This window comes from Hemiscyllium ocellatum, chromosome 9, assembly GCF_020745735.1.
Source record: "Hemiscyllium ocellatum isolate sHemOce1 chromosome 9, sHemOce1.pat.X.cur, whole genome shotgun sequence".
Lineage (NCBI taxonomy): Eukaryota > Metazoa > Chordata > Chondrichthyes > Orectolobiformes > Hemiscylliidae > Hemiscyllium > Hemiscyllium ocellatum.
The window spans coordinates 52,089,965-52,107,732 of NC_083409.1; the positions used below are offsets into that span (position 1 = coordinate 52,089,965).

The 17,768-nt window shown below is 40.1% G+C and overlaps 1 protein-coding gene across 5 annotated transcripts in view; it reads right to left on the reverse strand.

The window, feature by feature from the left end:
• tprb (translocated promoter region b, nuclear basket protein) overlaps window positions 1-17,768 on the reverse strand; it is a 151,048-nt gene that overhangs the window by 73,728 nt on the left and 59,552 nt on the right. For all 5 annotated transcript variants that reach the window (XM_060830306.1, XM_060830305.1, XM_060830303.1 and 2 more), the window contains exons 27-32: window positions 15,975-16,122; window positions 15,467-15,604; window positions 14,187-14,318; window positions 13,547-13,677; window positions 4,133-4,343; window positions 2,943-3,089 (exon numbers count right to left, since the gene is read on the reverse strand). In XM_060830306.1, coding sequence (XP_060686289.1) covers window positions 2,943-3,089; window positions 4,133-4,343; window positions 13,547-13,677; window positions 14,187-14,318; window positions 15,467-15,604; window positions 15,975-16,122 — 907 coding nt within the window. The remainder of the gene's footprint in view (window positions 1-2,942; window positions 3,090-4,132; window positions 4,344-13,546; window positions 13,678-14,186; window positions 14,319-15,466; window positions 15,605-15,974; window positions 16,123-17,768) is intronic.

The following is a 17,768-nucleotide window of genomic DNA, read 5'->3' on the forward strand; positions in this document are numbered from 1 at the left end:
GAAAAGATACTGTCAAGGTGAGAATGTGTATAGGGTATAAGCAGGCAGGGCAAAGGCTGAGTTTTGTTAATCAAGAGGTTCAGCTGAGCACAAGCAGGCAAAGTGTCAAGTTCTGAGAGGTTCAGCTGAGCATGGCTCAGATCAGTTAAGAACTTAGACTTAACAATAGGGTGCTGGAGGCAAGGGTAATGGGTTAACAAGGTGCAAAAGCAGTCATTATGTAGAGTCTTTTAACAATATTGTTAAATCGTCAGCTAACAAGGGGAAAGATATCCATTGTATGACTCCAGTGAACAAAGTTAAGAACACCTACTGTATCACAGTAAAGGGGTTGGCCTCTGTAATCTATACTCACTGATTATAACAGTCACCCTATTAATATGTAAGTTGCCTTATCTGGATGCTCCGCCCTGTAAAAATGATTATATAATTTATTGAGAAACCGCTGGTCCAGAAAGGTGGGGAGAGTGTGTGTGTGTGTGTGTGTGTGTGTGTGTGTATGTGCGCGCGCGCGCGCGCACGTGGGGGGGGGGGGGGCAACAGGTCAACACAGGTGCACAACTGCCTGCTACAGCAATTGTTGTACCCAGGAGTGTTAGAAATTACAGAAAGTTGTGTGCACAACTCATCATGGACACTGACATTCCATTCATGGACTCCATTTACACAGCTCGCTGCCAAGAAGAAGTTGCCAAGATCACCAAAGACCTTTCCCATCTCAGTAATGCACTCCTACAACTCTTCCATCAAGCAGAAGATACAAAAGCTTCAACACATGCACCAGCAGGTTCAAGAACAGCTTCTTCCCTGCTATTATGTAAGGTGGCACAAAAGTTCCCATCAGATATCCTGGAGTAAAACCCTCTGAACTTGGGACATAAGTTTATGGAATTCACATTTGAACTAAGAGTTCTGGTTGAGACAGACTAGGCAATATGCAAGATTCTCTAGAACGGGGGTTTAACTTGCAAAGCTAAAGGAAGACCTCCCTACAAATGCTCAGCTAAAGTCCTGATGAAGGAGTTCTGCCCGATATGTCAATTTTCCTGCCTGACCTGCTGTGCTTTTCCAGCACCACACTCTTGACTCTAATGTCCAACATCTGCAGTATTCACATTCTTTTAAAAGCCAATGTACGCCAGCCAACACAGCAAACAACAGACACATTCTGGAGCTGACAAAATACAAAACCATTCAACTTTAATGGTTTACTCCAATGCAGAGATACTAATATCTGACACAATTATATGACATGCAAACTTGTCTGCCTTGAATGGGAAAGGTCTTCACACTATCAGCACCACCTTAAACTACATCCATCTAAGAGTAATAATGGACATTTAATGCTATTGGAAACCCATTCACTTTAATTGAAGAAGCATTCATATCTCATGTCGTAGTCAGGAAGCTCATTGAGCCCTGAGAGGAGGAACAACAGCTCAGTGATCAAGTCCAGATTTAGTGGGAGATAAGGGAAACCGACAGCTTAATAAGGGAACCCTGACATCTGTTTCTGCAAGAGGTCCAGCCAGCATCAACAGAATCAGCCACAGCTAGTTGCAGACTCAGGAAAAAGGGAGCGAGCAACCTTCTCAGCTATGAACTTCAACCTATTTGAAGAGCTGGAGAGCCAAGAGATCGACTGGGGGCAATGCCTGTGACATCCACCAATTGTCTAAGCCAACAGAAGCCACTTTTGGGTCATCAAGATCCTCTGACCCAGCTCAGTAAGATAGGGTAGGAAGGATGAGTTTTGTGGCAGGGCACTCCACAGGAAAAGGAAAACAGGATATTAGCCCAAGATCTGCGTTCTCTCTTTCGTTTTTCCCTGTCATCCAATAATTAACAGCCCTCCGCAATTCAAAACTAACTGTACCAAGTCAGGGCTGCAGGGTTAACTGGTATGTTAGTAGCAATCACACAAGTCTCATTTCACTTGATACATGCATTTTTTTTTTCTAAATATTCATTTTCTTGTCAGGGATTAAATATATTTATGCTTGTTTTAATAAAATTGGAGTTTCCTTTGCCTCTGAAGCACCTGCTTCCTATATTTTTCACCACACAACATCTCACTATCGATCTTGCCAGGAGCATGGCCCGTGCAATGTAACCTGTATGCGTCCATCCAAGTTTTTCTTTCACCTTATGATCTCAAATGTTTTTGTTTACTATGATCTGCCTGTACTTGGCAGATTGTGGTTGTGGGTCACAAAGCTTTTCACTGTAGTTATGTACACATGACAATAAATCTAGTGCAGAATTAATAAAATTGGCTGAGGATTAACATGTGACTGCAGGAATTCCAGGAGATAATCAAGATGAATCATCTAGTAAAAAGCTCTGATTGAAGATTGCTGTAAAGCCTTCAATCTGAGTTTCTGCACTCATGTTTAGGCTCCCACATCATTGAGAATGGGGAATTGAAATTCTGGATTGAATGACATTCATGGGGCAAAGACTCTTGCAAAATAGTATTTACCACACCAAACAGATTTATCAAATCTGACTGCTGAAGCAATGAAAATAAACTGGTGACTGGAGTGTTGCTTTGACATTGTTCTCCAAGCAATGAAGTTTTTTTCAATTTACAATGCAATTATAAGGTGTGGAAAATACCACACAATTTATATTTGATACGCATTTTCAAGTTCATATTGGCTGCGTTGGCTGTTGATGTTTGCAAATAGGTACTCCAGCACTCCTACATTATTTATGATTAAAGTAAAACAGGCCTGAATTATCAAAAAGCATTCTAGTTGCAGGGTTCAAGAGGGATAATCAAAGTTTAGCAAGTTGCATAAAAATTCCAGTTACTGAAACAGGTTCTAAATTACATAAAAGGAGAGAGAGAAAATTGTAAAGGAGAACATTTAAATTTACTATAATTTCTGTTTGTTTTGGGGGTGGGGGGTTGGAAATTTCATTTCTATTGACCTCACCTTCTGCAAGGCTTCAGCCTGAGACTCAAGTGCCTTAGCTCTAGATTCAGACTGGGCCAGTGTTTCTTGCAACTCCTGAGTGGCTTGAGAAGAGGACTGCTCTGCTTGCTGCTCTGCTGTAAGTTGAGAGGATGCCTCAGCAACCATCTGCAAAGGAAGAGCTTGAATTATGCTCCACATAAAATAGGAACCAGCAATTATGCTTTTAATGAAACCAACCTGTCTAAATAGCCTCAGAATGGCCAAACAGTAGCAAAGTTGGGAGATGTAAACATTAAGATTTGATACAGGATGAGAGATTAACACAATCCTGTACTGAACAGTACACCAACTGACATGCAAATTTGGAAATTCCAGAAAAAGATTAATATAAAATGTTACAATTCTGGCCATTCAAGACAAAAGATGACAACATAGCCTCTATCAGGAGATGAGTGTAGCATGAATTTTGGCAAAGTTGAAGTCACACGGAGTGCTGCTTGAGAAAGGTCTAGAAGATAGCACCAGAAAAATTATATATGGAGGCAAAAGTGGTTTGGGGCAGGGATGTTTTACTTAAGACAAGGACAAATCAAATAATGCAGCAGTATTGGGAAAAAAAAGTTATCTTGGTGATGGATAGACTAAAAAAGGATGCGAAACTCAGTGTAGCATCAAACGAAAAGCTGCACAATCTCAGATTCAGTATCAGCAACCAGCCAAGAACAATGGAATAGGTTGAGATTATGCTGGTACACAATGGCTTTTTAGTTTGCTGAAATTTGGAATTGTCCAATAATTAATCTGGATAGTGAAATACAGGTTGTGATAGTTGTAAAGTTAGGTAATTTAACCAAATTTTTTTCATGTCTTATTTTTTGTGATTCTTTAATGTCCCTAAAGATTCTTAAAAAGATAGTCACTACAGTTGTCCATCATGCTGGTATGCTCAGAAAGTGATGTGGTCAACATAATCAAAACATGACTGTAACACAGGATATTAAAAATCCAAAATTTTATGATCTTCAGTTCAGAAGGACACTTGCTTTAATCAAGTAGAAGTCAGAGGACAGGAAAGGCTGCAAAAATTACGTAGGTCACAAAGAGTTAAGGCTTCAAATTGATGATGATTTAAATTTGTTCTGACCGGAATATCTGCAGCATTTTACTTAACATTGAAAAGTCTAGCAGCTGCATTAGGTACACATTACCTTATCATGTTGGGCCTTCAACTCCTCATATTGAGTTTTATACCTTCGACCAATTTTTTTAACCTGAGTGATTGTTTTATTCTTTTCCTGAATATCTGACACCCTTGCCAACATCTCTTGTTTCAACTTATCCCGTTCATTGGTCACTTTACTGAGTTCAGTCTTCAAAGTCTGTACATCCCGCTGTGATACAGAGGATGATGCATTCAGTCTATAAACAAGACAGCATTAAAGAATAATGTTAAAATTTAGCTGCAATACATCAGCAGCTGAAAAATTGTCTTAAATAAGATTCAAGCAAGCATAAAGAAAACACGCATGTGGTAATTATTAACTTAATTATGTATATGTCAAAGTTACATATCCAAAAGTCAAGTTTAATACAGAGTCCCAAACAATAATTAAGAGATGCATTATCACAATTGACAAATAGTATAAGAATCCAAAATTTAATTTCTGTGGTTCAACTTTCATAGGGGATTGAAACTGAGTTAACATTTGAATCCAGTGATCCTCAAAACATTAACTCTGCTTTTTCTTCACGGATGCTGTCAGACGTGCTAAGTTCGTCCAACAATTTGTTTTTGTTTGTTTCAAATCTTTTGCATTGTAGTTCATTTTTTCCATTGGGATTTATTCTTCTATGGCAAAAAAGTCCTGACATGAATACTGGTGCGATTTTTAAAAAATAGTTGAATCTATCAACAGGTACTACTTATGTAAAATCCAAAGCAATATTCCTCCACGACACAGCTGCACTCTCATTGAAGAGATGGACAATACGAGTCAACAGTCCTAAAAGATATGGGTGTGTCACAAAGGACTGGAAAAATACAAGATTAGCTAAACTATGGAAACAGTGTTCTAACAAGAGAGCTATCTGGATCAGCAAGACATGGATGCGAATGGCCTGTTTATTTCATTTTCATGGTGAACTTCATAAAAGCTGCGATAAAGAAGCTGTTTCAAAGTGAAAAATAATGATTCCCAACACATGACTACAAATTGCATAGTCAATTTCTTTTAGAGAGAGAAAGAGAGAGAGCGAGAGAGAGCGAGAGAGAGAGATGGATGTTCATGCACGAAGATAATAAAGTTTGATTTTGCAATTCACGTTACAACTTCAAAGAGCATTCGCAGCAGAGGGTTTTATTTAATTTTGTAAGCATTGCAAGACAATTCCTAAATCTGCCTTCAATAAAGTATCTTCTTCCTGTTTCCTGCTATGAGCAAGTGGTTGAGTCTGAGTTTCACAGGACAAAGAGATCCTTCAGCCCATCGTGTTCATGAGTTATTAATTGTCATTCTATTCTTGTCCAATTTTCCAGCACTTGGCTCATTGCTGCGGTTGATGTGGCATTTCAAGTAACCATCTAAACATGCTAATATTGCAACAGTCTCATCTCTCCAACCTTTCAAGCAGTGAGTTCCAGATGCCCAACACCCTCTGGGAGAAAAAAACGATACCTCGAATCCTCTCTCAATCCCTTGCCCCTTAACTTAAATCTGTGGCCCCATGTTGTTAACTGCTTTAAGAAGGGAAAATTTTTTTCTGATCCAAACCCCTCATAATTTTGTACACTTCAATCAGGTCACCCCCTTGCCCTTCTGTACTCTAAGGAAAACAACCTTAGCCTATCCAGCACAGGTAACATACAGATGAATCTCCTCAGCAGGAACAAAACAAACAAACAAATAAATCCTTAAATGAGTCAGAGTTTTGATCTTTACCATATTACTCTATTCCAGTATTTTGAAAATACTCAATAAATGCAAAGATTGCTTTTATCATTTTACTCTGAGGATTAAGGGACTGAAAGCGTAGCATCAACTTAAAGTTATGAAGAATACTCATACTAAAGTCTCAAAAATTTCTAGTTTCCAAATTGGATGGGTATTAGAGAGGAGAAAGAAGATAATTAAAATCAAATCAAGCTAAAAGCGCCTAAGTGGATAGAGGAAAAAAGCAAAATACATACATGCAAGAAGAGTAAAGAATATTTTCAGTAGTCAGACAAAACTGAGTACAGACTACATTGTGGCATATTAACAAACACAATGATTTTTAAGTTCTGTACCAATGTTCACTATAACAGTAAGAGATTACTCAGTATTAAGTGCAAGAAACCCAACAAATCTAATTACTACTTAGGAGTAATTTTGAATCCTGAATCAGAGAACGTGGTCTTGAGTTTAACAAAGAAACAAAGTGCAAGTAGTCAATACCAACTGAAATGAGAAACCTGTGCATAAAAATAATTCCATTTGTTGCGAGTTGTTCAATCACTTAGATTACAACTACTAAAATATCTGAATGACAGATAGAATAGTTAACAATTTAACAAATGCAAATGCCCATCATGCCAGCCCAATGGTGTAGCTGACAAGCTGACTACATCAAAAGGATCAACATTCATAGAAGCAAAAAATAGTAGTCAAGGCAGGAAATGTTGACTGCCTGACCTCTATTTTGCCGCACATATTGCTTGAACTACTGAACGAATTGCCCATTTCTTTTCATTTCTTGCAGATGGTGCTTTCAGAGAAACATCGAAAATAGGTGCAGGAGCAGGCCATTCGACCCTTCAAGCCTACAGCACATTCAATATGATGGTGGCAATCATGAATCTCAGCGTCTCAAAATAAACTCTCTCCATAACAGTCGATCTCTTTAGCTGCAAGGGCCACATCCAGCTCTGTCCTGAATATATCTAATGAACTGGCCCCAACAGCTTGCTGAAGTAGAGAATTCCACAGGTTCAAAAGTCTGTATGAAGACACTCTCTTCCTTATCCCAGTCCTGAATTGCTTACTCCTTATTCTTACACTGTGACCCCTTAGTTCTGGACGTCCCCACAGCAGGAACATTAATTCCACATCTAGCCTGTCCAGTCCCATCAGGATTTTATATGTTTCTATGAGATCCCTTTTAAATTCCAGCAAGTACAAGTTCGGTCAATCCAGTCTTTCCTTATACGTGAGCCTTGCCATCCTGGGAACCAGTCTGATGAAGTTTCACTAGACTTCCTCAACAGCAAGCCATGTCCTTCCCCAGACCAGGAGGCGAAAATTGCACAAGATACTCACTAAGGCCCTATTTCATTGCAGCAAGACATTCTTACTCTGATACTCAAATCCTCTTGCTGTGAATGTCAGCATGCCATCAGCTTTCCTCACTGTCTGTTGCACCTGCATGCCAACTTTCAGTGATTGCTCCACCATGCCACCCAGGTCTCACACCTTCCCTTTTCCTAAACTATCATGATTCAGACGGGTACCAGTACTTAACCCTGCGGCAACCCACTCATCACTGCCTGCCTCTCTGAAAAGGACAAGTTTATTTCAACGCTCTGCTTCCTGTCTGCAGATCAATTATCTCCAATACTACTCGCGTTAATTTTGCTTTCTAAACTTCTCAAAAGCCTTTCAAAGTCCAGAAAGACAACATCTACTGATTCACCTTTGTCCACTCTATTGGTCACACCCTCAAAAAACTCCACAAGATTCATCAAGCATGATTTCCCTTTAGTGAACCATGTTGACTACGACTGATTCTTTCACCGCTTTCCAAACGTACTTTTTTTAAATTCTTAATAAAAAACTCCAGCATTTTCTCCGCCACCGATGTCAGGCTAAACTGCCTATAATTCGCTATTTTCTTTCTCCCTCCATTTTTTAAAAAAAAGCGTGGAGTTACACCGGCTACCTTCCAGTCTATTGGAACTCTTCCAAATCTACAGAATGCTCGGAAATGATCACCAATGTGTCTGCTTTTTGTTGGGGTCACCTTCGTAGGTAATCTGGGACGCAGAGCATCAGGTCAGAGGGACTTAATTGGGTTTTAATCCCAATTTCCCTAATACCATTTCCTGACTAATAAGGATTTCCTTCACTCCCTCCTTTGCACTTGACCCTCTGTCCCTTGTATTCAGAGTCATAGAGATGTATAGCATGGAAACAGACCCTTTGGTCCAACATGTCCATGTCAATCAGATATCCTAAATTAATCTAGTCTCAATTGCGAGCATTTCACCCATATCCCTCGAAACCCTTCCAATTCATGGACCCATCGAGGTGCTTTTTAAAATGTTGTATTTGTACCAGTGTTCACCATTCCCTCTGGCAGCTCATTCCATACACACACTACCTTATGCATGAAGAAGTTGCCCCTTAGGTCCCTTTTAAATCTTTCTCCCCCTCACCAGAACCAATGGCCTCTACTTCTGGACTCCCCCACCCAAGGGAAAACACCTTGTCTATTTAACCAATCCATGTCCCTCATGAATTTTGTAAACCTCTATGAGGTCATTCCTCAGCTTCCGACACTCCAGGGCAAACAGTCCCATCCTATTCAGCTGTAGCTCAAACCCTCTCACCCCGGCAACACCCTACTGAATCTTTTCTGAACCCTTCCAAGTTTCATAACATCCTTTTGATAGGAAGGAGAATGGAATTGCACACAATATTCCAAAAGTGGCCTAACCAATGTCCTGTACAGCAGCAACATGACCTCCCAACTCCTGTACTCAATACTCTGACCAATAAAGGAAAGCATATCAAGTGCCTTCTTCACTATCCTATCTACCTGTGACTCCACTTTCAAGGAGCTATGAACCTGCACTCCAAGGTCTCTGTTCAGCAATTCTCTCCAGGGCCTGACCATTGAGTATATAAGTCCTGCTCTGATTTACTTTTCCAAAATGCAGCACCTCACATTTATCTAAATTAAACTCCATCTGCCACTCCTCAGTCCATTGGCTCATTTGATCAAGATCCCGTCATTCTCAGAGGCAACCTTCTTCGCTACACTACACGTCCAATTTTGGTGTCATCTTCAAACTTACTAACTTTAGATTAGATTACTTACAGTATAAAAACAGGCACTTCGGCCCAAAAAGTCCACACCGACCCTCCAAAGAGCAGACCCATTCCCCTATCCATTCCCCTACATTTACCCCATCACCTAATACTATTGGCACATTTTTGGACTGTGAGAGGAAACCCATGCAGACATGGGGAGAATGTGCAAACTCCACACAAACAGTTGTCTGAGGCAGGAATTGAACCCGACTCTCTGGCGGTGTGAGGCAGCAGTGCTAACCACTGTGCCACCGTAGCGCCCACTAACTTCCTGAAGGTTATGTGTCCTCCCGAGTGAACGCAGATCCAATATTGCTCGACTGGTCTGTCATCGTTTTGTTGTCATCCACTATGAATGTACCCGATTCTTACTGCAAGGTAGTCCAACCTCACAATAGAGTAATAGAGATGTACAGCATGGAAACCGAGCCTTCGGTCCAACCCGTCGGTGCCGACCAGATATCCCAGCCCGATCTAGTCCCACCTGCCAGCACCCAGCCCACATCCCTCCAAACCCTTCCTATTCATATACCCATCCAAATGCCTTTTAAATGCTGCAGTTGTACCAGCTTCCACCACTTCCTCTTTTGTTTTCATCAGTCTTTTTCTCTTCACATATCAATAGAACCTTTGCAGTCAGTTTTTATGTTTTCCACAAACTTTCTTTCATACTGTATTTTCCTCTTCCAAATGAAACCCTTTGCCTTCCTCTGAATTTAAAATTTCTCCCAGTCCTCAGGTTTGCTGCTTTTTCTGGCAAATTCTGGCTTTAACAGCACCCCTGATTTCTCTTGTTAACCATGGTTGAGCCACCTTCCCTGTTTTACTCTTACGCCAGATAGGAATGTACAATTGTTGAAGTTCAACCATGTATTCGTTAAATGTCTGCAAGTGCCTATCCACTGTCAATCCGTCAAGTATCCTTGGCCAACTTATCCTAGCCTATGCATGGCTCGTACCATCAAAGTTAGATTTCTTTAAGCTCAGGACCCTAGTTTCCAAATTGAGTCACTCTCCATCTTATGGAGAATTCTACCATATTATGAATGTTGCTACAAAGTTGCGAATGGATTCCCTCTCATTACACAATACCCATTTCAGATTGGTTTGCTCACTCGTTGGCTCCTCAAAAGATCCCTCATACATGAGCTCCTCCTCCATCGCATTACTACCAGTTTGGTTAGTCTAATCAACATGTAGTTTGAAGTCGCCCATAATAATTGCTGTATCCTGACTGCATGCAGCTCTAATATCCTGTTTCATATAATCCCAACCTCACAATAGAGTCATAGAGATGTACAGCATGGAAACAGAACCTTCGGTCCAACTCATTCATACAGACTAGATATCCCAACCCAATCCAGTCCCACCTGCCAGCACCTGGCCCATATCCCTCCAAACCCTTTCTATTCATATACCCATCCAAATGCCTCTCAAATGTTGTAATTGTACCATCCTCCACCACTTCCTCTGGCAGCTCTTATCCCATACACGTACCACCCTCTGCGTGAAAAATTGCCCCTTAGATTTCTTTTATGTCTTTCCCCTCTCACCCTAAACCTATGCCCTCTACTTCTGGACTCCATGATCTCAGGGAAAAGACCGTGTCTATTTATCTTATCCATGCACCTCAATTTTGTAAACCTCTGTAAGGTCACCCCTCAGCCTCTGAAGCTCCAGGGAAAACAGCCTCAGCCTGTTCAGCCTCTCCCTGTAGCTCAACTCCTCCAACCCTGGCAACATTCTTGGTATATCTTTACTGACCCCTTTCAAGTTTCACAACATCTTTCCGATAGGAAGAAGACCAGAATTGCATGCAATATTCCAACTGTGGCCTAAGCAATGTCCTGTACAGCCGCAACATGACCTCCCAACTCCTGTACTCAATACTCTGACCAATAAAGGAAAGCGTGGTTCTGTTTGCTGAGCTGGGAGTTTGTGTTGCAAACGTTTCGTCCCCTTTCTAGGTGACATCCTCAGTGCTTGGGATCCTCCTGTGAAACGCTCTGTGACGTTTCCTCCGGCATTTATAGTGGCTTGTCCTTACCACCTTTCATAAACAGTGGCACCTTGATCAGGCCCTGGGGAGTTATCCACCTTTAACCGTTTCAAGACATCCAGCAGTTCCTCCTCTGTAATCTGGACATTTTGCAAGATGTCACCATTTCCCTACATTCTGTATCTTCAATATCCTCTTCCATAGTAAACACTGACGCAAAATATTCATTTAGTATCGCCCATCTTCTGCAGCACCACACAAAGGCTGCCTTGCTGATCTTCGAGGGGCCGTATTCTGTCCAGAGTTATCTTTTTGTCCTTAATGTACTTGTAAAAACCCTTTGGGTTCTCCTTAATTCTATTTGCCAAAGCTATCTCATGTCCCCTTTTTGCCTTCCTGATTTCCCTTTTAAGTATACTCCTACTTCCTTTATACTCTAAGGATTCACTCGATCTATCCTGTCTATACCTAACATATGCTTCCTTCTTTTTCTTAACCAATTTCTTTAGTCATCCAGCATTCCTTATTCCAACCAGCCTTTCCTTTCACCCTAATAGGAATATACTTTCTCTGCATTCTCATTACCTCATTTCTGAAGGCCTCCAATTTTCCAGCCATCCCTTTACCTGCGAACATCTGCCTCCAATCAGCTTTCAAAAGTTCTTGCCTAATACCGTCAAAATTGGCCCTTCTCCAATGTAGAACTTAAACTTTTAGATCTAGTCTATCCTTTTACATCATTATTTTAAAACTAATAGAATTATGGTCACTGGCACCAAAGTGCTCCCCCATTGACACCTCAGTCACTTGCCTTGCCTTATTTCCCAAGAGTAGGTCATGTTTTGTACCTTCTCTGGTAGGTACATCCACATACTGAATCAGAAAATTGTCTTGTACATACTTAAATTCCTCTCCAGCGAAACCTTGAACACGATGGCAGTCCCAGCCTATGTTTAGAAAGTTAAAATCCCCTATCATAACCACCCTATTATTCTTATAGATAACTGAGATCTCCTTACAAGTTTGTTTCTCAATTTCCCTCTGACCATTAGGGGGCTTATAATACAATCCCAATAAGGTGATCATCCCTTTCTTGTTTCTCAGTTCCACCCAAATAACTTTCCTGGATGTATTTCTGGGAATATCCTCCCTCAGCACAGCTGTAATAATACCCCTTATCAAAAATGCCACTTCCACCCCCGCCTCGCTTCCCTCCTTTTCTATCCTTCCTGTAGCATTTGTATCCTGGAACATTAAGCTGCCAGTCCTGTCCACCCTGAGCCATGTTTCTGTAATTGCTATGATAGTCCAGTCCCATGTGCCTAACCATGCGCGTATTTCATCTGTCTTCCCTGTTAGGCCCTTTACATTGAAATAAATGCAGCTTAATTTATCAGACCTATCTTGTTCTCTGCTTTGTCCCCCCCACCCCACCTTACTAGTTTAAATCCTCCTGAGCAGCTCTAGCAAATTTCTCTGCCAGTATATTAGTCCCCTTCCAATTTCGGTGCAATCCATCCTGCTTGTTCAGGTCACTTCTACCCCAAAAGAGATTCCAATGATCCAAAAATGTGAATCCATCTCCCAAACATCAACTCCTCTATCCTCCTATTCCTGCCCTCACTAGCTCGTAGCACTGTGATTAATCCAAATATTACTACTCTCAAGGATCTCCTTTTTAAATTTCTGCCTAACTCTCTGTAAGCTCCCTTCAGACTCTCAACCTTTCCCCATCCCATGTCGTTGGTTCCAATGTGGACAATGACCTCCTGCTGGCCCCTCTCCCCCATGAGAACATTCTGCACCCTGAGGCATCCTTGATCCTGGCATCAGGGAAACAACATACCATTCTGCTTTTTTGCTGCTGGCCACAGAAACGTCTGTCTGTACCGCGGACTACAGAATCCCCTAACACAATTGATCTCTTGGAAGCCGACGTACTCCTCGTTGCATTACTACTGTTTAGTGGTCTGTACACAAATCCCATTAACGTCTTTTTTCCCTTGGGTGTTCCGCAGCTCCACCCATACAGATTCAACATTGTCCAAGTTAATATCTTCTCTTACTAGTGTATTTATCTCCTCCTTTACCAGCAATGCTACCCCATCTCCCTTTTCTTTCCATCAATCTTTTCTGAAAAGTGAATGACCATGGATGTTATCCTTGGTCACCCTGGAGGCAGGTCTCCGCGATCCTAATTACATCATATCCATTAATAACTATCTGCAGTTAGTTCATCCAACATATTACAAATGCTCCTCCCATTGAGATACAGAGCCTTCAGACTTTTTTTTTAAAAACATATGTTGCCCTTTTAGAACCATGATGTAATGTCGCCCTTTTTGATTTGTCTTTGGTTTCTCTGCCTTCCACGTTTTCCCTTTACTGTCTTTTGTTTCTATCCTCAACTTATTTCCCTCCTTGCATAGAGTATTATTCAGTATTCCCCCTAAATTCCAAATATTTAATCATTTTTAAATAAACAAAGCAGCCAATATTCTATTTTTCATCTGTACAATATTGCCAGTACTGTTTCAACACATGTATTTCCTTACCGAGCAAGTTCAGTCTTCAGCTTCCCAATCTCTTCAGTCAATTGTTGAATGCGTTTGGTATTTGTATCCTTTTCTGATACTAGCTTCTTATACTCATCAGGATCAGTCTCTTTCTGCAGGCTTATTAATTGCTAAAATGCAAAGACAATCACAAAATGGCTGTTCGTACATTCACTTATGCTAGCTTATACTGCATATAAAGCTTCAACTTTTAAAGAAAGAGTTTCTGATATGAAATTTGAATAAATAATTATGTAAATATATGGCTAATCCATACTGTTAAACTGAAGAGGAGAAGTAAGCAGTTAAATAGCATAGCTTAATTCCCAAGAACATTGACCAGAAAGTCAATAAACAGATGAAAAGAAAAGGACAAATACTGACAAAACAAAATGGATAAAGCCAATTATTTTTAGCAAGAGGTCTTTCTATGACAAATACAAGCCTTAAATTTAAAAAAAAAAGTGGTTAGTATCAGTTCAGGTTCACAGAATTAGAAAACATTTTGCATCAACCACTGCAACTAAATTGACGACCTTCCTTACAGGGATAAATGAACAGTAACAACTGGAAGTTTGAGATTAGAAATTTACTGAGTACATAAAACAAAAAACTTAAGAAAACAGCCCTCCCTTCATACCTGAGCACGGGCTTTCCAACGTTTGAGATCCTCTTCAAGCAACTTCTTCTCAGCTTGCAACATGCCACTTTTCTCACTAAGTTCAGTATTAGATTCCTGAAGAGGCAGGATATCAGACTCCATCTTATAAATCTAAGAATTGAACAATGTTATAAATGAAATATCAGCCAAATTACAGATTGAAAATTCAAGATCCACATCTCAATTTAAAAATACATTTCTTTGAAAAATTATCAATTTCAGTATACTAAAATGAAATGTTTCAATCATATGATGAAGACTTCAGTTAGCTCTATGCTACAGATTGGATAACTAATCCAGTGCCAAAATCAGAGACTAGATAACGATCTGGGATTCCAGTTTGGAATCCCAGAATAAATTTCAATGCAATAAAGATATGGAATTAAAAGTCAAATGATGAATGCTTTCAATTTCAGTGAATGATTTGTTGCTGGCATTCTCTCTCAACCTTCTCTGGATGTCTTCTCCTCCTGGAATGGAGAAGTGCAAATAAGAATCTGTGCGTGAATTTCCCTTTGTGCCAAGGCATGAGTTTATGGGATGGTGCTGCTTTGGCACAAATAATTAGTAATAGTTATTGTGCCTGTTATTTGGTTAGGATTTCCAATGGTTACGTTTTTCTAAATTCCTTTTCCTTTTGTTTGTATTTTAACTGGTGTTCAGAGTGGCTAGCACTGCTGCCTCACAGCACCAGAACCCGGGTTCAATTTCCCACCTCAGGCAGCTGTCTGTGTGGAGTTTGCACATTCTCCCTGTGTCTGCATGGGTTTCCTCCGGGTGCTCCAGTTTCCTCCCAAAGTCCAAAAATGTGCAGGTCAGGTGAATTGGCCATGCTAAATTGCCCGTAGTGTTAGGTGAAGGAGTAAACGTAGGGGAATGGGTCTGGGTGGGTCACTCTTCGGAGGGTCGGTGTGGACTTGTTGTGCCGAAGGGCCTGTTTCCACACTAAGTAATCTAATCTAATCAAATCAAGTTGGACCAGTTGTATTGCATCTGAGTAACGGCATGTCACATCTACCTTTAAAATAAAAAAAGTTAGGGTCCAGGCTAACTTCTTAAAATATTTTGAGGGAGTCAGGTCTGGTCTCTAACAGGAGGGAGGGAAAAAGAAAAAAACAATGAAAGATGTTGAAAGATAAATATGGCGATTACTTTACATTTTAGAAGGTTTTTAAAACTCTTAATTTCAAAATTATCTATTGGAATCCCCCCACAACTCTGTATGATAAAGTGTGCTTTAAACAAGGAAGAATAAAGACCTTTGCCCTTGACTGCTGGAGCTCTTGCTCCAACCTTTCTTTCTCATCTCTCAGCATCTTATTGGTTTCAATGAGAACATTCATAGTTTCAGTCTTCTTCATTAGCTCGTCATGTTGTGCCAGTGTTTTGGCAGTTACCTGAAAGGAACTCAAACCAGTAAGTAAATATTTGATCAACAAATTGCTATTATTGTTAAAAATGAAAAACACCAAAATTATTTAATTGCACAGTCAGTGAATAATTTGAAACACATTTAACTGCCTTAAATCTGATGGAACACAAGCATTACATTTATATGGATGCACAACTTAATTTTTAGTTAAGTGTATTTGATGCAAAGGAGCCAGATTTATCAATGTCACAAAGGAAAACCTCAATTACTGGTTCAGAAGCAAGGTTTGAAGTAGTTTCATAATTTTGGCCAAACAAATAAATCCCATCTCCAAATTTCGGTCAAGAGCTTTCCAACAAGTAGTTAATTAAAGCAATTCAAGATTCTTTACTTACCTGCATCTTCTCCCTTTCAGAATTTAGATTTTCTTGCATCTCCTTCAATTCTCTCTCCAAATTCTCGACTTGCTGGCGGTACCTCAGTGACTCAACTTGGGCAACTTCAAACCTGGTTTCAGCAATTTCTCTTTCTCGTCGCACAAATCTATATTATACACAATTGGAAAAAACATTCATTATTTAACCCACTACAATTTTTGCATCGTTTGAGCTCCGTTAATAGTTTATTTTTTTGTAAGTGCATATTAATTATACCAAATGATTTATAAACAGCAATATGTATTCTGAATTATCTTGAAGGTCCACCAGAGTTAATAGCTCCCACGAAATGTTTAGTGCCATTTAAGGAAATCTGTTGCAGAATAAGAAGATAGTATAAATGACAGCTGACAAACAGCTGGGGAGGAATGCATGCAGGAACGTTGACAGAAAGAACATGTAACCGTGAGGGACTTTTTAGGCCTATGGAAAATTTGGGTGCACATAAAGTCATATGAAACTCTATTGACAAGTTAAGTATACTAAGGCTTGGAAGCCTCATCAAAATCGAGCTCAACTGAACTGGTTAGGTGTTTCATTCTTGAAGGAAGCAGAAAACCTCAAACTTTACAATTTTATTAATTTCACAATTCTCCATTATCCACATGTGAAACTTCAATCACAGAGATAGACTGTAGCAACAATATTTATCAAAATAAATCTATGATGTGCAAAAGCATCTTTCAATTATATAGCACCTTTTATTACAATACTTCATATGGAGACATAATTAGCTAGTTTAGAATGATATATTCAAGAAAGATACATGACAATAGTGACAGGTCAGCTAGGAAAACATTGGAATAGTTAAGTTTGGAAATGACAAAGGAATAAAACTTTGGTAGCAGAAGATAGGCATTTGGGTGGGAGGGGATTATTCGGATGAAATTACCTTCGGAAAGGATATATAAACTGAGTTCAGGGTAGAACAGTGGTGGGCAAGTTGTTGGAGAGAATCCTGAGGGACAGAATGCACATGCATTTTGGAAAGGCAAGTACCAATTAGGAATAGTCAACATGACTTTGTGCATGGGAATTCATTCTCATGAACTTAAATGAGTTTTTTGAATAAGTAACAAAGAGGACTGATGAGGGCAGAGCAGTAGATGTGATCTGTATGGACATGAGTAGGCAATCGACAAGGTTCTCCATGGAAGTCTGAGAGAACTAGCCATTTGGATACAGACTAGCTTGAAGTTGGAAGACAGAGGGTGGTGGTGGTGGAGGGTTGTTTTTCAGACTGGAGGTCTGTGACCAGTGGAGTGCCACAGGATCAGTGCTGGCTCCACTACTTTTCATCATGTATATAAATGATTTGGATGTGAGCATAAGAGATATAGTCAGTAAGTTTGCAGATGACACCAAAATTAGAGGTGTAGTGGACAGTGAAGGAGGTCACTTCAGATTACAATGGGATCTTGATCAAATGGGCCAATGGGCTGAGAAGTAGCAGATGGAGTCTAATTCAGATAAGTGTGAGGTGCTGCATTTGGGAAAGCAAATCTTAGCAGGACTTATACACTTAATGGTAAGGTCCTAGGGAGTGTTGCTGAACAAAAAGACCTGGGAGCGCACATTCATAGCTCATTGAAAGTGAAGTCGCAGGTAGATAGGATTGTGAAGGCAGCATTTGATATGCTTTCATTTATCAGTCAGAGCATTGAGTACAGGAGTTGGGAGGTCATGTTGCGGCTGTCCAGGACATTGGTTAGGCGACTGTTGGAATATTGCGTGCAATTCTGGTCTCCTTCC